This window comes from Antechinus flavipes, chromosome 2, assembly GCF_016432865.1.
Source record: "Antechinus flavipes isolate AdamAnt ecotype Samford, QLD, Australia chromosome 2, AdamAnt_v2, whole genome shotgun sequence".
In the NCBI taxonomy this organism is placed as follows: Eukaryota; Metazoa; Chordata; class Mammalia; order Dasyuromorphia; family Dasyuridae; genus Antechinus; species Antechinus flavipes.
Genome location: NC_067399.1, coordinates 77,181,267 through 77,203,988, shown reverse-complemented (window position 1 = coordinate 77,203,988; position 22,722 = coordinate 77,181,267). Strand labels below are relative to the sequence as shown.

The following is a 22,722-nucleotide window of genomic DNA, read 5'->3' as shown; positions in this document are numbered from 1 at the left end:
CAATTATCTTACTGCACAAAAAAAATCAGATGAAAAAAGAAAAAAAATGAGAAATAAGACAAAATGCAAGCAAACAACAACAAAAAGAATGAAAATGCTATGTTGTGATCCACAGCCAGTTCTCCCATAGTCCTCTCTCTGGGTGCAGATAGCTCTCTTCATCACAAGATCATTGAAATTGTCCTGAATCATCTCATTGTTGAAAAGAGCCACATCACTAAGAATTGATCATCATATAATTTTTTTGTTGCCATGCACAATAATCTCCTGGTTCTGCTCACTTCACTCAGCATCAGTTCGTGTAAGTCTCTCCAGGCTTCTCTGAAATCATCCTGCTGGTCATTTCTTACAGAACAATAACATTCCATAACATTCATATACCACAATTTATCCAGCCATTCTCCAACTTATGGGTATTCACTCCGTTTTCAGTTTGTTGTCACTCCAAAAAGAGATATCACAAACATTCTTGCACATATAGGTCCCTTTCCCTCTTTTAAGATCTTTTTGGGAAATAAGCCCAGTAATAACACTGCTGGATCATAGGGTATGAACATTTTGATAACCCTTTGGGCATAGTTCCAAATTGCTCTCCATAATGGTTGGATCAGTTTACAACTCCACCAACTATGTATTAGTGTTCCACATCCCCTCTATCATTTCCTATCATCCTATAGGCATCATTTTTTTTTTAATAATGCCTAGATCCCTTAAAACCAGAGGGCAAAGTACAAGTAAAAAGAATCCACTGGTCATCTCCTGAAAGAAATCCTAAAATTAAACATCTAAGAAATATTGTAGCCAAAATCCAGAGCTTCCATATCAAACAAAAAATACTAAATGGCACAACTAGAAAGAATTCAAGGAGCCACCATCAGGATAAAATGAAAAATATGATTTAGATATTTTTTCTGACTGAAAAAAATATAATTAAAAAAAAAGTTTTCACATAACTAAACAGGGAACCTATGCAAAAAAGAAGAGGATTGGGGGGATCACCTGATATTTGAACCTTATCCTCATCTGAACTGATCAAAGGAGTGAACACACACAAAACTGGGTAAAGAAATATAATTCTCTGAATAAAGAAAAGGGAGAAGGAGGAGCGAAAGGGAGAATATATTAAGAGTGGAATCAGTACTAAACAAATTGAACATTAACTTAGGAGGCACAAAAATATTTATAATTCTTTTTGAAGTGGCAAAGAATGGGAATCTGAGGGGCTGCCTTATAAACTGAAGAATAGCTAAACAAATTATGGTATGTAAATGTGATGGAATACAATTGTGCTATAAAAGGATGACAAAGAGAACGTCTTCTGAAAACTTGGGAAGAATTATATGAATTGCTGCAGCGTGAAATGAACAGAACCAAAAAGACAATTTATACAATGACCAAAAAAATTGTAAAGAAATCTTTGAAATAGAGACTTTGAACTTAATGAATAACCACAATTCTAGAAGCCTAATGATGAAAAATTCTACTCACCTCCTAACAGAGAAATAAAAGACTCAAGAGTACAAAATGAGACACATAAAATATAAATATACATACAATATTCATATGAATATACATATATGTAGCCAATGCAGGAATTTGTTTTGCTTAACTATACATGTTTGTGATATGGTCATTTTCAGTTTTGGGGTAGGGAGGTTAGGGTGGAAAGGAGAAGAGACATTTTTGTTGATTAAAAAGAAAATTCACTACAGAGAGTCAAAACAACAACCACCACAACCACTTGTAAGTCCAGGCTAGCTCTTTAGTGGGCCTTGGGATCAGCCCAACACCTTGGGCTTAGTGGGGGGAGTGAAATGAAGGAGGCAGGAAAACAGCCACCATGTGGCTAGTCAAAGATAGAGTCTGGACTCTGAAGTCTGAAGCTTGAAGTCTTCTCTGTGGCTGGGATCTCCACGGCTGAGAGAGCCATCTGTCTCTGGGACTCCTTTAAATACCCCAGCAGATTACATCACCACAGCATAACGAACATGTACGGCTGTAGAACATCATATCACCACATTATCACATCATCATATCACATCACGCATAGGCTTGGATAACCACCATCTCCCACTAAGTAAGTACTTAACTACAAGCACTCTGCTATCCTAGATTCAAGAATACCCTTTAAGAGTTCCGGCCCCATACAATCACTACACAATAAATTGTGTAGCATTTGTTTTACTTTGTACATTTAATCTTCATGGAAACCCTGTTAAATAGGTGTACTATTTTATCTCCATTTTCCAGATTATGAAACTGAGGCTGGAAGAAGGTGACTTGCTCACCTCAGTAATGTCTGAGGTAAGATTTAAATGTGTCTTTCTAAATACAATATTCTTCCCAAGCCTTATTGTGACATGGACCCAGTGGACATTACATAACACTTGTAGCAGACTCCATTGATAGACTACATACTTCCTCCTAGTACAATTTAACAGCATGGGATTAAGCATGGAGGAGGTAGTATAGGACTACCAATAAGCCAAAGGGGACTAGTAAAGGAATCAGAGAATGGAGGACACTCTACAGCTGAAATGCTTAACTGAAAATACTACACGGTACAGAGAGAAAAAGAAGTGAGTAGGGACAGATGGATTGTTAAATTATGTTCAGATAAATAAAATTCAGAGCTGCCACAGAAACTGTGGGTAACAGTGAGATCAAGATATAATATTCCTGTATGCAACTAAGGCTGTGTGAAGAAAATTATGGGAGTAGATGAGAAGGGAGACCTGAGAAGCCATAATATTATAAGGAACATCAAGGATATGGTAAAGTCCCTTCAAAAAGGACAGGGATGTTCTTTGAGAATAATCCTTAAAATTGCTACTACAGGTTCAGATAGGGCTATCAAAACTTCAAAGAATCTATAAATATAATAGAAATTCATTTCTTTTAGAGTTTTAAACAACAAAATATAACCAATTCATTTTTTATTGAGAGACAGGAATTGAAGGAATATTCATTTTGACACTTTACAGACTAATAAATTTGACACCTATATTATTTGGGGGGAATAAAGAGTTCTTCTAGGTGTATTTTATTCAAAAGCTAAATGCTATTCTCTTCAGAATATGACTTTAGTCATCTCTCAGACACATCCACTTTCAAACATGGGACTGTCTGATTTTAACAGGTGAATTTAAAACCGATATTATTCAGAGGTTAATGAATATAGAAAGATTGTCAGGTATTTTAAAGTTAGGAAATGGGAAGTCAGATTGTATGATGGCAATGAAGAAAAGGAATGTGCTGACTCCTAGTACCAGTGTCTCAGGGGCATGAGGGAATGTAAAAGATATACTGGAAAGGATGGCCAGAGATACAGTTTCTTCCGAAAGAAGCCAAGTCTCTGTCAGTACCAAAGATGGAAGGAGCCTGAGAGAAAGAGACATTAGATGAAACAACATGATAGAGGCAGTTAATTCTTTGGAAATACTGTCCATGAATAGAAACCAAAAAGTATGGCTTGTATGAGGAGATGAACACTCAAGGGAGTTAATACTGCTTGATTCAAGCATTAGCTCAAGTTGCTTCCAATCATTTGAGCTTCAGTTCAGGAAATCATAAAATGACATAATAGTGATTATTTATTATATCAGTTAATAAAACTATTACAGAATAACATTGGTCCCATCAATATGGATAAATCCAAATATATGTTTGTATTTAGAATAAATATATTTGTTAAAGAAAATCTATTATTTGTTTAATATCTATCTATTTGTTTAATTACAAAATTATTATTATTGGGGGGGAACTGAAATGTAATAGCAATTAAGCTACTAAAAGAAAAGCTACAGTTTAAAATATCTATATTATAATATATATATATATATATAATTATTCCAAGAAACGTATCTATTTCTTGAAAGAAACATCATTAACAAAAACTTTGTTAGTCCCAATCAATTAGAAAACTATACAAATTAGAAAAGAGTTAAATAGAACACAAAAGTTCCTCTTCTCAAAGCATAGACTGCAGTATTTATCACAGTAATCTGTATACCAACAACACCAGACTATATTTCATTAAGCCTTAAAGTTAATTAAGCTGTGAACAAGAACAATCATTCTAGTTTTGAAAAGTATTGATATTTTTCATGGCTATGATGAGCTTTCCAGCATTCAAAAAGAGATTTATTTCAGACAATTTCTTTAAGATTAGAACAAATCATATTCTGCAATTCTAATTTCCTCTTTTTCTAAGTAATAAATGATCAAATAAATTAAAAAGTATTATCAAGTCTCATTCCACAACAGTATGTAATATCCTGAGAGACAATAGAGATATTTTTCTTCTTTCCAGTTTCTCTTTCAATGGACATATATGTTGACAAGCTTCATCGCCATTATCAATTAACTATAATGTAAGTTGGATGAGGTGTACTGAGTGTCAAAGTATGCACAAGATAGTCTTTCTGACTTGAATAATTTAAAATAAGAGGATTTGTATTTTTGTATCTAAGATCTATGGATCATTTTGCAAAGCCTTTCAATTTGCTTAGCAATTACTGATTTTTGACAAATCCTATCTACTTATATTATGTATTAGTAGGAAAATGAGAGAAAGGGAGAGAAAATGAAGGGAGGAAGGAAAGGAGAAAAAAAAGAAGGGAATGAGGGAATGGAGGATGGAAAAAGGGAAAGGAAGAAGCAAAACGGAAGAAAGGAAAGATGAAATGAAGGGAAAGAGGAGGAGGAAGAAAAGAGAAGGCAAGAAAAGGGAAAAGGGGAATGAGAAAGACTATAAGACAAGTAAGAAGGGAATGGGGATAAAGGAGGGAAGGCAAGGCAGAAGGAAAAGAAGAAGGGAGGGGAAAAAAAAGAGCATTTATATAGTGCCTATTATGCATAGGCATTTGGTTAAGCACTTTGTAAACATTATTTCATTTGATCCTCACAACAACAATCATGCAAAGTAAGTCGTAGGTTCAGGGAATTATAAGGGTCTGCTATGTTGGATCTTAGTGTGAAGCTATACATCCTGGGCATCTGAAAGCTAGTAATAACAATCATATGAAGTAGACAAAAGAAATCCCCATTCTCCACTTCCCACCCCTTCCAAACACAGGGTGCATATCTGAAGGAAAAGCTCCACCACAATACATCAGGCTAAGAAAGTATAAATATACAGTTATAGAAAAGCCTAGAGAAACATCCAAAATCACACCTACCTGGTGCTTCCCCACACCTCATTAAGGTATAAGCTATAAGGACCAATGGTAGACATTGTCTGTTGCTAAATATCTTCTCTGTCCATTTGTCTTTCTTCATTTAAGATAAATTATTATGGAGAAATTTTGATGGATACCATAACTAGAAACTGCAAAGCACTGAACAGGTATGCACTGTTCCTTCACGTTTGAGTCTGAAAAGAGGCATATTTTTGGAGACAATAGTAAAATCTAGTGGATAATGTATTTTGGGTATCAGTGGCTATCAGGAGGAAATGAGAGAATGATTTCAATCCAACAAATTACAAGGAAAATGTGATAATGAAAAAAAAAACTGTCACCCAAAGTACTAATTAAGGTCTTATCTGAAAGTGTAGCTATGAGATGCCCTCTATCTAAAAATTAAGGTAATAAATAACCATCCTAACATACTAAGATAAACCAGCAATTTGTTGAGACATCAGAGCAATATGAAAGTAGTCATGTTCCTCGTGACAAGTAAAAAGGAGGCATACCAGTTTCAGAGAACCCCAGTAGGAAACAGTAAAGACTCAATAATGGGAACCTGAGGCATAAGGCAGATCTCCAGTCCCAAAATAATAGAATCACATAACAGAATACCACAAGAGGAAAAAAGAGGGCCCTCGTACTGAGACTGTGTTAGGTAAAGATGAATCAAAATGGACAAATCAATAACTAGTTGCTATGACCAGGACAGGATCAGCAGTAAAAGGATGAGTTTCTGGAGTCATGGATCTATATGATGATTCAGTAGTATATAAAATTAGATAGAATAGGGAAGCAAAATAATAAAACACCTATTATTTACTAAACACTGCACTAGGCAACTTCAAAAATATCTCAATTTGCCCTAGATTGAAAGCATAAAGGAAGCAAAAACAGGCATTATATCATTACAATAAATTCCTATTTCCCCTGAACTGTTACGAAATGGGATGTCTAAGTTCTTAAGATTGATTTAGATTATTGATTTAGAACTCAGAAAGAACTAAATCGAATTATCATATCATACATGGATTACAAATTATCAAACAATTAGAAAACAGTAAACTATAGCTTGTTCTAACTCTTTTTCAGTTCTTTAATGATTAAAATGTTGTTTCAAAATTGGGGGCATGGAGGGAATGGAAAAATACAATGAAAATAATTATTACATAACCTTTCATAAAATCCTGTGCTTGGAGCTTGCCTGCTTTGGTCCTGCAATCAGGTGTGCAGGTCTCAGAACCACCACTTGCTAAGTGTGTGATTTTAAGCAGGTCACTTCACTCTAAACATCAGTCTCTTCATATATTAATATGAGGATTATACTCTTGCACTACTTTCTTCACAGAAATGTTATAAGGAAATCATTTTGCATGTAGTAAAATGCTATGGAAATATGAACTATTATCAAAAATAATAACACATTAATTTACTGTGCTAGATTATCGTTTTAATAAGATATTAATGATTTTATTTGGCAAACAACTGGCTGGGATAATGATTATCATATCACAATTAGGCTTGCTAAGAATGCCTGATGATAATAAGAACCAATCTCAATATAAAAATCAAAGAAATTTCAACAGCAAATTTGTCCATGTTTTCTTTCAAAAGTGATGAAAGTTAGTACCAAAATTCTAGAAAGAATGTTGGAATTAGATTCAGATGACTTGAGTTTAAATCTCACCTTGGACACAAAGTTGCAATATGATATTGAATAAATCACAATCTTAGTAAGCCTCAGTTTCCTAATATGTAAAAATGGAATATCAATAGTGGCCCTATTTCCTGAGTTTTTGCTTTTTTTTTTTTAATAAATTGCTTTGTAAATAATAAAGTCATAGGAAAATGTGGGCTATTATTATTAATAATACTGGCATCATACCTAGTATATATGCATCTGATCACTTTCTATTTTAAACAGCAGCTTTCTGTTTTTTTAACCTGCATTTTGCTCACAATTTGATATAAATTTTAAGCATCCTGTAATTCATCAACTAATTCTCTCCTGGCTACACATTGCAAGTAATTAAAGTTCAGTAATAACTTATTCTTTCTGCTTCAGCACCTGCATTTCATTTGTTTATTTTCCCAGAGTCATAAATCTGAAGGGTTGTCAAAGTGCCATAATATTAGTGCAATAATCAAAGTTAATTAGTCCCTTTCAATAAACAAGAAAGCCATTACAAAGATACATTGAAGGTTCTTCAACTACCAAGTTTACAGATCATATTGTCTTCTGAACAATTAGAATCAGAAAGATGATGGGAAATAAAGCTAGCATTCCTCAGGAATCTAAAGAAATGTGTTCTTCATTTTTACTAGTTCATTAACAGGGGATAAGACAGAATGTGACTCCATTAAGCCTTTGTTATGTGTTAAGGACCATGCCTGGGTGAAAGGCCAGTTCAATTCTCAGAGAGCCTCCACAGCTGTAAATTGTGACACTTGAGGGAGTTGCAGGGCAGCCTTTACTGACACACGTGTGGCTTGTGGACTGGGAATGAAATAAATTGGAAGGAGAGGAGAGAGGTTAGATAACGCAACTGTCTCTCAGTCTCCTTGTATCATCATAATCCTCTCACAGGAAGAGATCCATTCTACAGGTCTGAGTTAAACCTCCAATAGCCACTGGCAGTGGCTCCCATAGCACTCAGTTATGGGCTAAAAAATACAACACTATATACACAGTTTCATCTACTGAGTCTCCCCACAAATATCAAAATCTTCAATAATAAAAGGAGGCCAGAGGTTGCAAGGAAATGACCAAGAGACTAATATAACTTTGAACTTAAAGGAACTCAATATCTTCAATAACTTATTATTTTTTATTATTTAGGGGATTTTAAAGATATATTCATTGAAATTTAATGAAAAAAAGCATCCTATGAAACTAGGAAAGAAGACTTTAGGATAAAAGGTGATAGTTACAAGGGAGTCACATTTGAATTCAAGATAAGGAAGAACTTTCTAAAAATCAAAGCAAATTAAAATAAAATAGAAAGTCCTGAAACTAAATGAGTTTTCCAATCACTAATAATATTCAAGTAGAATCTAAATGATCACCAATTCAGGAATCATTTTCTCCCAAACCCAGCCCATTTTTGGAATCCCTACTTTCCAATCAAGACTATTAGTATTCTGTGCAGGAAGGCAATATTTACGCAGCAAAGTAAATAAAAGTCATTTGAGATATGTTAAGTGCTTATTCTGCATGGGGTACTACATCTACAAATTATATATTTAAGGACACCCAGGCTTTACTTCAATTGATAGCATCATAGAAGGCCCAATTGGCTAGCTGGACTCAATCAAAAGTGGGGCAAGCTATTTAAGGAACAAGTTGAGAATAAATCCTTAATCGATGTTTAAGGAATAAAGTACTTCTATCAGCGAAAAGTAGATGACATAGCAGAATTAATGTCTTATCTGAAAGAAGCAAACACTCATCTGGCCAAGCCAATTGGAAATTACACATTAGAGCAACAAGCTAGTCAATGCTGGTTACTGAAAGAGACTAAATGAATGGTCACTGAGACTGATTGACCCTTTGGTGTGGGGAGGGTGAAATGGAGGAGAGTAAATAGCAGCTCCAAATGTAACAGGAGCTAAGTCAAGCAAAGGCCAAACTATATACAAACAGGAAAGGTCTCTCCAGGACTACAATGGAAGCTACTTGGATCCTCTCAGGGAATAAAGGGAAAAAAGATTTCATGGGAACAGGGACTATATAGATACACTTTAGCTACATGTGCTTTCTAAGCTTGAAACCACTCTACCAAGGGAGCTAGTATGTGAAGAGGAGAGTTTAAGGGATAATTTTGTAACAACTGTCCTTGCTATACCTAGTTAGGATATTAACTTTTGAAAGGTAGCTAATTATAACTATGAATCAATGAAAAGCACACTAGTGGAATCTTCATTACAGTACTAGAAAACTTCAGCTACTTCTAAGGTTATTCCTTGAGGACATATTCACTATCTGCACTCTGCACATAGTCTGATGATTGAAATGGGAATTGGGAAAGTAGCCCTGCATGGAGGTGCTGTACAAAATTATTTACAAAATAAGCACACAGTTATCTGTCAAGAAAAAATAGTCAAGAAGCACCATTTAGGGCACATGGTAATAAAGAAATCTGAAAAGACGACATTCAAGAAAAATCAAAGAAAGCCAGATTTTAGAAAATCTTAGAGTTAACCTAGTCCAAAATTCACATTTTATAAAGGATAAAAACTAAGGCCTAGAAATGTGAAGCTTTTTATCAAAGTCAAGGAACCTCTAAGTGGAAGGATCAGTATTCAGACATGATCTGGTTAATCCCATCTTTCCTGACTCCAAGGTCAGTTTGTGTTCTTCTACAAATCACTTGGTAATCATTACTCTGCTAATTCTCCTTTATCCATTCAATTTAGGACATTCTCATGATGCCTAAATATAGAATCTACAAAAACAAGATCGTGAGTAGCAGTCCAGTCAAGGGACAGAAGATGGGGAAAACCAGAAATGAGATGTGTTTTCAATATTTAAAAATGAAATCTAATCTAAAACAAAGGATTTGTGTGCTTTCTTTTTCTGGTGTCACCTGCTCTTTTCTGGTTCCATTTCTATTTTGCCAATAAATCACCATAACTCACAATGACATTTTATAGCATTTTGTGGCTGAAAATTTTTTTCTTGAAAACTCTTCAGGGTAGAATGTGGGCATCAGGAAGACCTAGATACAAATTTCATCTCTGACTCATGTTGGATGCATTGTATTGTGATTCTGAGCAAACACTTAGCTCTGAGAAGGCCAGGCAACACTCTATAACAAGGGGTTATAGAACACTAATCTATGACTGAAGAGAAAACTTCCTTTCTAGGGATTTTCTATACCCATGGAAATCACAGGTCTAGCCAATTAATTAAATGAATAAATAGAATGAGAAGACAGAGAAATAAGAAGTGAGACCAAAGAGCTGAAGTAATTTGCAATTAATCATATGACTAGTAAGTGCTAGAACTAAGATTTAAATTCAGATTTCCTGACTTTGAAACAAGTATTCTTTTCATCACAGCATTTCACCTCTCTTGCTAACAGCCACCATACTTAACTGTGGTGTTTTCTTCTTTTCTAAAATATATGATGGTTCTCTGGGAGAGCAGATTTCTTGGGGAGGTTTCTGGAGGCAGCCTTAATTTCGGTTCCAAGTAATAATCACCTCAAACTGCAGCCAGCTGATAAAATCCAATCGCTTATTTTCTCCTTCCAAGTCTTATCTCTTTCCTTGGGCCCAGTTAGCTTTTTTAAAGGCCTCTCTGCCTCCTTGGTTCCAAGAGCTCTTGCAGCTTGTCTTTTGGCTCTTCTAGTTTCTGCCTCTAGCTCAACTCCGACTCAATCTCCTCCACTGACTGACTGACTGACTGAAGCTCTAAGAGCTTCTTATATATGATCTCTTAAACGTGTGAACTCAAAGGTTGATTCCTCCTCTGAGAGTGGGATTATAAGAGGTGTGAATTCACAAAGTTACAAAGTTTTGTGTATCTCCTGTACTTGTGAACTCCAATGTGTGAGCCAATGTGTGAATTCTCAAAGGTGTAAACTCAAGCATTGTTTCTACCAATTCCAGTGAGTTATCACTAAGATTCTAACACTTAACAAAACGCAAGCCATAGTATATGCATGGCTTTTAGTAAATTCCTAATAATAAATATGAAAAACTGTCAGTTATACCTTTCTTTTTTTTTCTACAGCGGTCATTGGTTTAAAATTTTTTTTTTAATTTAGAAACAAAATTAACCTCAAAATTGCTTAATAAGAGCTTATGGTGTATCACATTAGAGAAAGGCTGCATGAGCTTTGGGTTTCACATGATTAAGGTTTAAAATTAGCAACCTATATATGACTTTCATAGTAAAAAATTCTGTGTTTAGTAATGAATCTCATTGCAAAGATAACGATAAATACAAGACTTAAAATTTGGATTGCAGACAAAGATGAAGAAAATGAAGATGTGAAGACTGACTGAATCTCATTTAAGACTAAGAATGCAGACCAGTATATAACTAAAGAATTTAATGGGTAGTTTGAAGACTATGTACCATCTACATACAAGTTTTAGATATTCTTCAGATGAAGAAACTCAAAATTATTTCAGCAACTGATAGTGACTTCATGGAGAATGAATTATTTATTATCTGAGAAAGCGTCTTTCCTGCTCCTATGACAATAAAGGTCAAACCAGCAACATAAGTGGAACTGTAAGTATTTTGTGCAACACATGAGATAAAAAGGTTGTATCTTGAGAGTGAGAAAGAAGTAAATTGCTTACTTTGGAAAGACACATCCACTCCTTCAGGCCACTAAGGTCCATTTAAGTAAATTTTCTCTCTGAATAGACTAAATGATATTTTAGCATCTTGAATGTCAAGTAAAGTGAATGGAACTCCAAAGTAAGACACATACTAAGAGATATGATCATTTATCTCCATGTATAAATAAAACATTGTGCTAAAGTCCATGTAAAAGATGAGCAAATATTATAAATCAACCAAGAGCCATTTATTAAGCACCTGTTAAGTATTTGAAATGGTTCTAGACACTGGGGATACAAAGATAAGCCAATCCCTGCTTTCAATAAGCTTACAATTAATTAAGGGGATACAATTTGTTAATAGATAAATACAAGCTGATGGGACTGAAGGTAATATAAAATTATTAACAATAAAGTTCTTATAGAGGAAATGATATTTAAACTGAACTTTTAAAGGAGGTTAGGAATTCCATGAGGCTAAACAAGAGACGAAAAAACATCCCAGAGCTAAGGGAGAGCATGCACAAAGAAAAAGAGGCACAAATGTAATTAAATGGACAGAGAATGGAAAAGAGGTAAATTAGTGCATGGGGAAATTAATAAGTTTAAAGAATAATCAGTAGCTGCCCACAGTCTTCATGAAAACTCAATCTGAAACCCAAAGCCTTCCAAAACTCATCCCAATCTACTTTTCAACCTCATCTCTCTACTCTCCTCCAGTGCTCTCTTCATACCAAAGGGCTGAACATATACTATCATCCTACCTTTGTACCTTTGTGCACATTTTATCTCACACCCAGAATGGACTCCTCCCATATATAATTATTGATATCTTCTTTTTTAATGCCCAATTCCATTCATAAATCATTGAACCTTCTACCTAATAGTGAATCTTTTATCCCCAAAATGTTTGATATCTCCTATCCTCTTACATTCTAATGTGATTTTTTTAACTATGAATATGCTATCATCTGATTATAGTTTTTGGAGAAGAGTATGAGATATTAACTTTCATACCACCATATATCCAGCACAATGCCCTGAACACTGTTGTTGTTTAGTCATCTTTCAGCCATATCTGACTCTTCATAACATCATTTGGGTTTTTTTTGACAAAGATACTAGAGTGCTTTGCCATTCCTACTCCAGCTTATTTCACAGTGAGGAAACTGAGGCAAACAGGGTTATATGACTTGCCCAGGGACATACAGCGCTATGTGTCTGAAGTCAGATTTGAACTCAGATTTTCCTGATTCCAAGAAAATCCATTACACCTCTTAGCTGTCCCTGTCCTGAACATATGTGGTGATTAATAAATGCTTGTCAATTTAAACTGAGCTTCACATTGATCTGTTTGAATGAGGAGTTGGTATATTATTTTTAATAATGATGTTGACAGTGGGATATTTCATTTTAAAAAATAATTTCTGGCATAATAACAGGGGGGCAGCATAATGAAATGGAATGTATATTACTCCTCTGGAGAGCTGAGTTCAAGTTCCTCTACATATCACCATGGGAACTGAGACAGACTTAACTTCTTTCTCAGAGCCTCAATTTTCTCATCAATCAAACATGGGAACTTTAAACTAGATGTTCTCTGTGGCTCCTTTCAGCTTACAACATTCTAGTTCATATACTTCTTGCAAATCAAGCAGTTATTTAGATCACATTTCAATATTTTAAATTTAGTTCAATATGTTTAATGAAAAGGTTGGGTTTTTTTTTTTTTAAAGAAGAGAAGCAACTTCTTTAGCTGATTTAAGATGTACTTTTCTCAATCAAAAATTATTAAAAATATTAAGTGTTTTTACATTTTTGTGTTTGGGCAGTCTATTCAAAATAAAGAAATTGGGTCACATAATCTGCTGGCATCTGCAGACTAATAAATCACTTTTTCAAGACCAAGTTACCAGTTTAGACAGATAAAAGGATTTGATTAATTTTTTTTTTCATTTTCATTAGTATACTATGTACCAATTTCTTACATCTTTAAGAGGAAAGTACAGGAAGTTAGCTTTTAATATAAAATTATGACATATTTGATGGAGTTTACAAGGCTATTGTTATCTTGACTTGAATACTGGAGAAGCAAACCACCCAGGTGAATACTCTGTACAATCTCATATAAATACAAATATATAAAAACAGAAAATTTCAAAGACAGGGAGAAAGTTAGGCTTTATCTAATGCAATTGTCTGTTTTTACAGGTCTAGGTTTTTCCTAACAGAGGAAAGGTTATAATGTTATTAAACAGAACATTTGGTACTTGAACCAAGGCCTTACTCTAAGTTCAATGATCTTTCTATTGCATAAGAATACAGAGGACATTCTGTATATCTTTATATCTATTTACATATTTATTATTATTACATATTATAATTTTATAATTATATACCTTTATTATATATTATAACATTAATGTAATAGATACATTATATCTATTTATATATCTATATCTTTAACAATTATCCTTGATTTTCTCCTCTTCTACTTCCAGTGTGATCAATAGAAGACTCTTCCCACTATTCATTAGACTGAAATTCTGATATGTTAATATATGTTAACATATGAACAAATACATTAACATAGCACAGGCAAATCCATTTTCAGTTTCCATTTTGTGATGAAGTAGTTGTTATATAAGTTGGGTATTTTCTTCTGTAATAAGATAAGCACTTGCACATAGTTTGGTAATAATGGCTGTGGATGTGTAAGAATGTTAAGTTTAAGTATGTGTCCCAAATCTAGTAAGCAACTAATAGGTGCTTTCTAAGGATTGTGTCCCCAAAATAGGTTAAAAACCATGTGTATTTGTACATGACATTAGAAAATTTAGGCTTTTACTGGCAGTTTCCTTTCATTATAAGATTAGAAAATCACCAACAAACACTTAGATGTAACTTATAAACACTCTAAACCAGAATCACAAAAAATCATTAAAGATCCCAATCATCAGTCTGCTCACAGTTGATGATTAGGACAGACTCCTACCTTCCCCAGAAATTCAAGTATCTCCTGTTCATTCAATGCCAGTGCTAATTGATGGAGACTTGCCAGAAGGCAACCTCGAAGGGAGAAACATGGCCTCCAGCTAGGTAGAGAGAGAACCTTGTCATGAGCTCCAGGAGGAAATATGCTTACTGGAACCTTCAGGAATCAGTTTGGTGGTTCTTTCTAATAGGAGTTGCTTTTTGTTTCACTGAATAGATAACTGAATAGATGTCAAATAATAGAATGATTACATGTACTGATGTGTATAAATCTGACTTGGTGCTTCCATCTCACTAGTAGACATTAATGGTCAATCAAATGTGCATCTACTATATAGACCCCACAGAAGATGAGCAAACACATTTCTGCTTAGCAAAGCCAACCTTTCAATACGTCCCCTTGATCTCAATTCCTTTCATTTTCTCCAGAAGACAACCTTCTCACACAGTCCCTCCTAGCTAATATTTAATCTCTACTTACTGATCCCCACATAATTAGAATGCATAAGTATCTTATGTTTAACTCATCAACATAATGAACAACCTAGAGTACAGGAAATTAATGGGTAGGAATGTGGTACTCACCTCTTGATAAGAGAAGAGAATGAGATAAATGAAGAAGAATGAGATAAAAATTCTGGGACATGACCAATATGGAAATCTACTTTGATTGACTATACATGTTTGCATGTTATTTTTGTATTCTCAATTTTTGAGGGTCCAGGGTATGGAGAAGAGGAATAAAAGGATTGTTGGAATAAGAAAATGAAAGGTATATCTTGGCTGATTAAAGCAAATAATATTTTTTAAAGAAAAAAAAGTGATCCCTTAATTCATCTGATAGCCAATAGCCTTTTCTCAAAACTCATTCTTCCTAACTCTTCTGCAGCATCTGACATTGCTCTCCCCGTACATACTTTCCTTTGGGTTTGTGTGACACTACTCCCTTGGAGTTCTCGTCTTCTTCTTTCTGAATCTTCTTTGCTAGCTCATCAGCCACATCACAAAAACCTAACTGTGGGTGTATCCCAAGAGTATTGGGGCCCTTCTCTCTCCACATTCTCTTAATTGGCAATTTTATTAGCTCCCATGAGTTTAATTATCATCTTTCTACAGATGACTCATCTATATATTCTGCAATAGTCTTTTCTCAATTCCAGTTATGCATCTCTAATTGCTTTTTGGCTACTTCAAACTGGTTATATTCTCAGAGATTTCAAATTGAACATGTCCAATACTAAATTCTTTATTTTCCCCACAAAACACACAGCTCTTTCAAACTTCTCTGTTTTCATTTAAAGTACTACCATCCTTGAAATAATCAATGCAACCATCAACATTATGCTTAATGTCTCACTTCCTCACTCCACATAGTCATTCAATTGCCGTCTTATCATTCTAAATTTCATAACATCCCTCCTATCCAAAACTGTTTTTTTAATTTATTTTGTTTTTTATAAAAAAAAGATTTTTAAGTAATTGAAATATGTGAACAAATTCAAACTAATAGGAAAAAGATGATAAGATAAAAAGTTGTCAACTCTCCAACTTTCTTTCTTCACATGAGCACCACACTACCACTTTATATCATCAACTCTCACCAGAATTCTGACAATAACCTCCTAATTGGTTTTCTTGTCTCAAGTCTCATCCCTCTCCAAGATAACTTCCTTCCAGCTGATTATCCTATAGCATAGGTCTGACTATGCCACTCAATAAGGTCTACTGACTCCCTATAAACTCATGTTCTTGGCTTTTTAACATTATCACATATCACAATAAAACTGGCTTTCTTGGTGTCCATCACAAATAATCCTACTATGTCTGTGTCCTGCTGGCTCTGTGACATACATGGAATGCACTTCCCTTCATCTCCATCTCCTAAATTGTCTTATTTCATTCAAAACTCTGCTAAAATGATACCTTATAATTGAGTCTTTCTTCATCTCATACAGATGCTAGTACCGTTCCTCAGCATCACTCCCTCCAAAAAAATTTATATGGCATTCCTTTTGAATGTAGCATAAATTGTATTCCCAACTTCCACTTGCAACACAGATTGGATACCCAAAAGGCAGATTTGATTCCCTCTGGAAAATCTAGGGCTATCTCTTCAGGGTATCTTCTCTAAATCTGTAACTTAAAAGTAACTCCAAATGTGCTCCCCCTCAGTGTGCTTACTTATAGGTTATCTTTTGAAATTAATTAATCATCCTTCACAGCATAATTGTACACTATTTCAAAGTCCGATTCTTTTTGTACAGCAAAACAACTGTTTGGACATGTATACTTATATTATATTTAATTTATACTTTAACATATTTAACATGTATTGGTCAACCTGCCATCTGGGGGAGAAGGTGGGGGGAAGGAGGGGAAAAATTGGAACAAAAGGTTTGGCAACTATCAATGCTGTAAAATTACCTATGCATATAACTTGTAAATAAAAAGCTATTAAAAAAAAGAAATTGATTAATAATCCATATTTAATTAGCTTTTAGAAAGCAGCTATTTACTTCAGAAGAAGAGGCTCATAGGACCAGATTTGGCCTGTAAGAGAGAGTTTGCTGATTCTTTAAATGAAACATTTCCCATCTCATGCACTTCTCATGATTATATAGAGAGTACGTGGAAAGTGGGCTTAAGTTTAGGACTCACACATGGTAAAAGGGAAAGTCAGAGTTGTTGGTTCTTAAAAGTCCTTTCCTCTCCTGCATAGAATATTTCTGAAGCCTCTGCTGCTTCTCTGCTGGGCTCCCTGAAACCCTGAAACTGCCTTCTTTCCTCAGAGTATCTATTTTTGGGTTTTTGTTTTTGTTTTTGTTTTTGTTTTTTTAGTTTGGTTTGGTTTGGTTTGATTCTAGGTCCCAACACTGACAGGGCTGTCTGTCATTGCTATTCCATGAGTATTGCTAGTACATTAATGAAAAGTTCAAATCTTCCAGTCCCAGGAAGTTCACAAGAGCCTTCTCCAAACAAGGGTAAGGAGAGAAGAAATCAAGTCTGAGACCAAGGCCAAATATTACTTAGGAATTTGGCTACTACTCAATTCCAAATGAGCTTCCCGATTTTATATAAATTCCACAGGATATGGCCAAGTTCTTCAACCAGTCCCATATGCCTCCATTTCACTGCATCCAATGGCAAATTATGTCATTAAACATTTATTAAGTACCTACTAAGTACCAGTAATAGTAATATGTACTGGGGATACAAAGAAAGGCAAGGAGCTCCACAATTTAATGAGGAGATAATACTACATACAAACAAGCTATAAACTGGATAAAATGGAGATTTTGAACACAGAGAAGATACTAATATTAAGGAGGACTAGGAAAGACTTCTTATTGATGAGATCTCAACAGAGACTTGAAAGAAGCCCCAGGAGGCCAGGAAGCAGAGAGATAAAGAAGAGAATTCTGGAAACAGAAAGATAGATAATGAAAATACACTAAAGGGAGATAAGAGTTTCTTGTTTGAGTAACAGCAAATAAGTTTATTTTGCTTTTAACTTTGTTGCATCTTAAAAACCTCTCAGTAGGCAGGTATGCTGCAAGTGAAATTATTATTATTACTAGTAATTAGATGTATGCTTCAAATATAATTCGATATGTACTGTTTCATTTAAATTATATTTATTAATTATAGTAAATAACTAGATCACAAAAAAAAAAAAACCTTAAAATTTCTACTAGGGATGTCTTTAATAATGAGTGATATTCTAAAGAAATCTATATTGTTCTCTAGACTGAAATGTAGGATTAACATTTAAATACTATGTAACAAGAGAAAATCAATAGCTACTAACCTATAATGCTTACTTTTTATCTATACAAAATATTTATCAACATCATCTATGCATGAACTGAAGCCGTCCATCTGAAGGGATCAAGCAGGTTGTTTTCAACAGCTGTTCAACAGCTTGATCATTGTGTGAATTCATCTTGTTTGCCTATGGTTTCAACCTACTCTTCCAGATTAATTATAAAGGACTTCCCTTTCACATTCTCTGGGATCTAAATAAACTTGTTTTCTTGTACCTCACCTATAACATTCTATCTCTTTTTTCTTCCTTAGCACAGGCTGTCCCATATAGCTACAATATTCTTCCTTTACATCTCTATCTTTTATAATCCTTAGATTGCTTCAAAGCTCAACTCATAAATAACCCTACATTAATGATATAAATCTAATCTGATCATAGTTTATAAACTCTGTATATAGAGTTGCTCTGCCAATATTTTATTTTAATTTTTTGCATCAATGTTCATTAGGAATATTGGTTTATAGTTATCTTTCTCTGTTAAGCTATATTGAAAGTTAACATAAATTAAAAAAAAAAAAAAAACTAAGATCTTGGCAATTGATCCCATCACTTCTTGGCAAATAAAGGGAGAAGAAATGGAACAGTTTCAAATTTTATGTTCTTAGGCTCAAAAGTGACTGCAGATAGCAACTGCAGTCATGAAATTAAAAGACACTTGCTCCTTGGAAGAAATGCTATGGCAAATTTGGACAGCACATTAAAAAATCAAAGAGATCACTTTGCTCACTAAGGAATGCAAAGTAAAACTTATGGTTTTTCCAATAGCAATATATGACTATAAGGGTGGGACAATAAGGAAAGTTAAACATCATAGAATAGGTGCTTTATGATGCTGGGAAAGACTTCTGCAAATAAATTGGAGAGCAAGGAGATCAAATTAGTCAATATTTAATTCAGACTATTCAGACTATTTATTGGGAGATCAAATACTGAAGCTGATGCTTAAATACTTTAGCTACATAATGAGAAGACAGAACTTAATCTTGATGTTGGGAAAGATTGAGGGAAAAAAGGAAAAGGGACAGTGGATGATGAGATGGATAAAGAGTGTCATGGAAACAATGATCATGAACTTGGGCAGACTTTAGGAAATAGTGGAAAACTATGGGGTCAGAAAAAATTAGACATGACTGAACTGAACAACATTAACAAAATTTTATTTCTCTTGGGTTAGATAACAGATCAAATTTGGATCACAAAAAATTTTGGTAGTACCCTTTCTTAACCCCCCCCCCTTTTTTTAAACAAAATCAATTTATGTAACAATGGATTTCATTTTATTTTGAAGATCTGATAAAATTCAATGTTTAAATCTAGTAAATATATTTATTTTTATTGTTTATTTTTTCCTTTGGGAATCATTTGTGGCTTGTTCAATTTCTTTTTCTAAGATTAGCTTAAGTCCTCTTGTTCTATTGTACTGAACATTATATAAATGCTGCAAATATTCTTCCATTTAAAGTAAATCATCAGTTTTATTAGCACATAAGTGGGCATTCAAGGCCCTCTTGAATATGCTTCAACTATACTTTTCAGCCTCATTTTACATTACTCCCTGATCTCTATATTCCAAGAACACTAGAATACTAGGGTTTTTTCCCAGAATTGGCATGTCTTCACTACCATGATTTCACAAAAGCTATCTTTGATGTCTATAATGCTTTCTCTTTCCCATCCACCTGCCTAAATCCTTTACTTTTTTTTATTTCAGGCTCTGCTCAGACATAAAGTCCCAAAATAAAACCTTTGCTGATTGCCAAGAGCTAATATACACTCTCTTTCCTCATACTGCCTCTAACAACAAGCTGATCCCATGGAGAAGACAAATTCCCTAAATTCTGAGACTATGACATATATGTCTTTGAATTCTTGATAGCTAATATGATGCCCTATTCAGAGAAAGAATTTATTAAGTGTTGGCTGAAGTGATTTCGGGGAAAAAAAAAAACATGCAATGAAAAGTAAACAAAATCAGTTAGTTTCCTTCTGATATGTGTATAATATATCCAAATTAAGGAAGACTTTTGCCATAATGAAAACTATTACATTCAAAACTAAAGAATATCCAAAACCTTCAATTATTTGCCAGTATTACATACATGGTACATTAAAAAAAAAATTATTTCCTTACCCACTCCTGTAGAATGCGTGACACAGCTTCATTAGCTCTTGCCATATTCCTGCAGGCCAAGATAACCTGGGCACCATGGAGAGCAAAAGACTTTGCTGTTTCAAATCCTATGATTTAAAGAAAAAGAAGGAACAGGGGATGTATATGTTAGCAAAATACCTGTTTAGTTATCTTTGAGATGTGACCTCAAATCTGGATCTTGGCATCAATATAACTGTGATAATCTTGTGATTTTAAACTTGAAATAATTATCTCCAATCATCATCTCCTTTGCTCAGTCTGTCCTTCCCATTACCTAAACCTATTCTCCTTCACAGTTCTGACCAAAGAGTTCTGACTCTTTGACTCAAAATTTTTCAGGGGTTGTCCGACTTCCCCTAAGACAAAAAAAAAAAAAAAATACTTCTCCAAAACTGGGCTTCCACCAATATTTTCAGCTATATCATATTTACTTCTCTTAACAAAATCTACATTACTGTAAAGTATGGGCTAGCTTCCTGGAGGGATTCAGGATCAACCAGAGTCAGGGTAAATTAAAGTCCTTGGTCGTTAGGGGGAGAAGTGAATAAGGGAGACAAACTGCCACAACAATATCTAATCCAGCAGTCACTTAATAATAGTGAAATGAACCAAGTTATAGTCTATCAAAGAGCTCTCGGATATATTTAATAAATTATCACTTATTTCTATTCAGAGATCATTTCCAATTAAAGAGAATTTCAGAGTTGAAAAATACTACAGAGGCCTTCTAATTAACCTGTCCATTTAAAATTTTGTTGCTATTCAGTCATGTTCAACTATTCATGGCCCAATTTGGGGTTTGTTGGCAAAGATCCTGGAGCAATTTGCCATTTCCTTCTTCAGTGGTAGAGCTAGTGACCATCTAAGGCCAAATCTGAACTCAAATCTGCCTGACTCCAGATCTAGATCCTTTTCACTGAGTCACCTAGCTGCCTTCTGTGCCTTGAAATAAATCCCCTCTAAACACTCCTAACAAATGGTTATCCAGTTTTTACAGGAAGACAGATTTCCAAGGAAGGATAATGGAATACTTCCTGAAGCAGACCACTACACTTTTGCTATCAACTGTAATTGTAAGAAGCTTTTCCTTATATCAAGTTTAAATCTTCCTCTACTCAACTTCTACTCACTTTTCTTAATTAAGATCACTGAGGCTGAGTAGAATACACATAATCCCTCTTCCAAAGTCCTTCAAATTTTTGAAAACAGTTATTATTCCTGCTTTTTCCTCCCCAAATTAGCCAATCCTCAGTTTATTCTGCAGATCTTTTAAAGGTAGTACCTAAAGCTCAATACAATACTGTAAAGCACTGCATTTACAGAGAAAAGACCTGGGTTCAAATCTCAGTTCTGCCATTTTACTATCAGTGTGACCCTAGACAAATCACCTAATCTTTCTGGATCTCTTTTTTCTCATCCAATAAAAAATGTTACATCAAATAACCTTTAACTTCTTCTCCTTTAGCCTCAAATCTGTGATCCTAGGGTACAACCACAATAAGAGTTCCTTGAAATCAAGGACCTTTTGTTTTCCTTTGTAATTCCAGCACTTAACCAAGGTCTTGGTTAAGCACTTAAAAAAAAAAAAAAAAGTCTGCTAACTAAGTGACTAATCACATAAGGCTAAAGTACAATAGGACAACCATCCTTTTTTTTTTTTTTTTTCCTGGAAATCATTCCACTATTAATTCAAATTAAGATTTTATTAGCTTTTGAAGCTATAATATCCCCAATGACTCATATGGAACTTGCAATCCACCAAAACCTCTAGATCTCAGACAAACTGGAAATTGTGGTGTTGCCTTAATGCTGCCCACCCCCTTACCAAATTACCACCCCAAAGCAAGCACGGCACAACATATCACAGACTATAAATTAACCTGGTGTTAAGATCAAGTGAATTTTTCTACATGAAAGTTCAGGTTTTAACCTAAATTCACTTTGCCAAAGTTATCTATTGAGAGCTTGCTTTAGGGATATCAGGTTTTGGTTTGGTTTGGTTTTTTTATACCCAAAATATATTGTAAATAGGTGTCAATTTGGGGAAAGATTTATATAACCTTAAAAATCTGATATACTATATCTCACTGTGGTCTTTCTTGTACAGCACTTGTAATTGTACAGATAAATCAATTGTAATAAAAAGCAAGGATGGAAATGTAGAATGGCAGTAAAGAAAAGGGTATAGGAAAAGAAAAGGACAAGTAAAATGAGAGGAGGAGGGAATTATGTCAGTCAATCTTATATAATTTAAAAGAGGGAAATGC

General features: G+C 34.3%; 1 protein-coding gene across 1 annotated transcript in view; it reads right to left on the bottom strand.

Moving 5' to 3' along the window:
- WWOX (WW domain containing oxidoreductase) overlaps positions 1-22,722 on the bottom strand; it is a 1,223,908-nt gene that overhangs the window by 1,096,299 nt on the left and 104,887 nt on the right. The window contains exon 5 of the mRNA XM_051975106.1: positions 20,435-20,541. Within this exon, the coding sequence (XP_051831066.1) occupies positions 20,435-20,541 (107 nt within the window). The remainder of the gene's footprint in view (positions 1-20,434; positions 20,542-22,722) is intronic.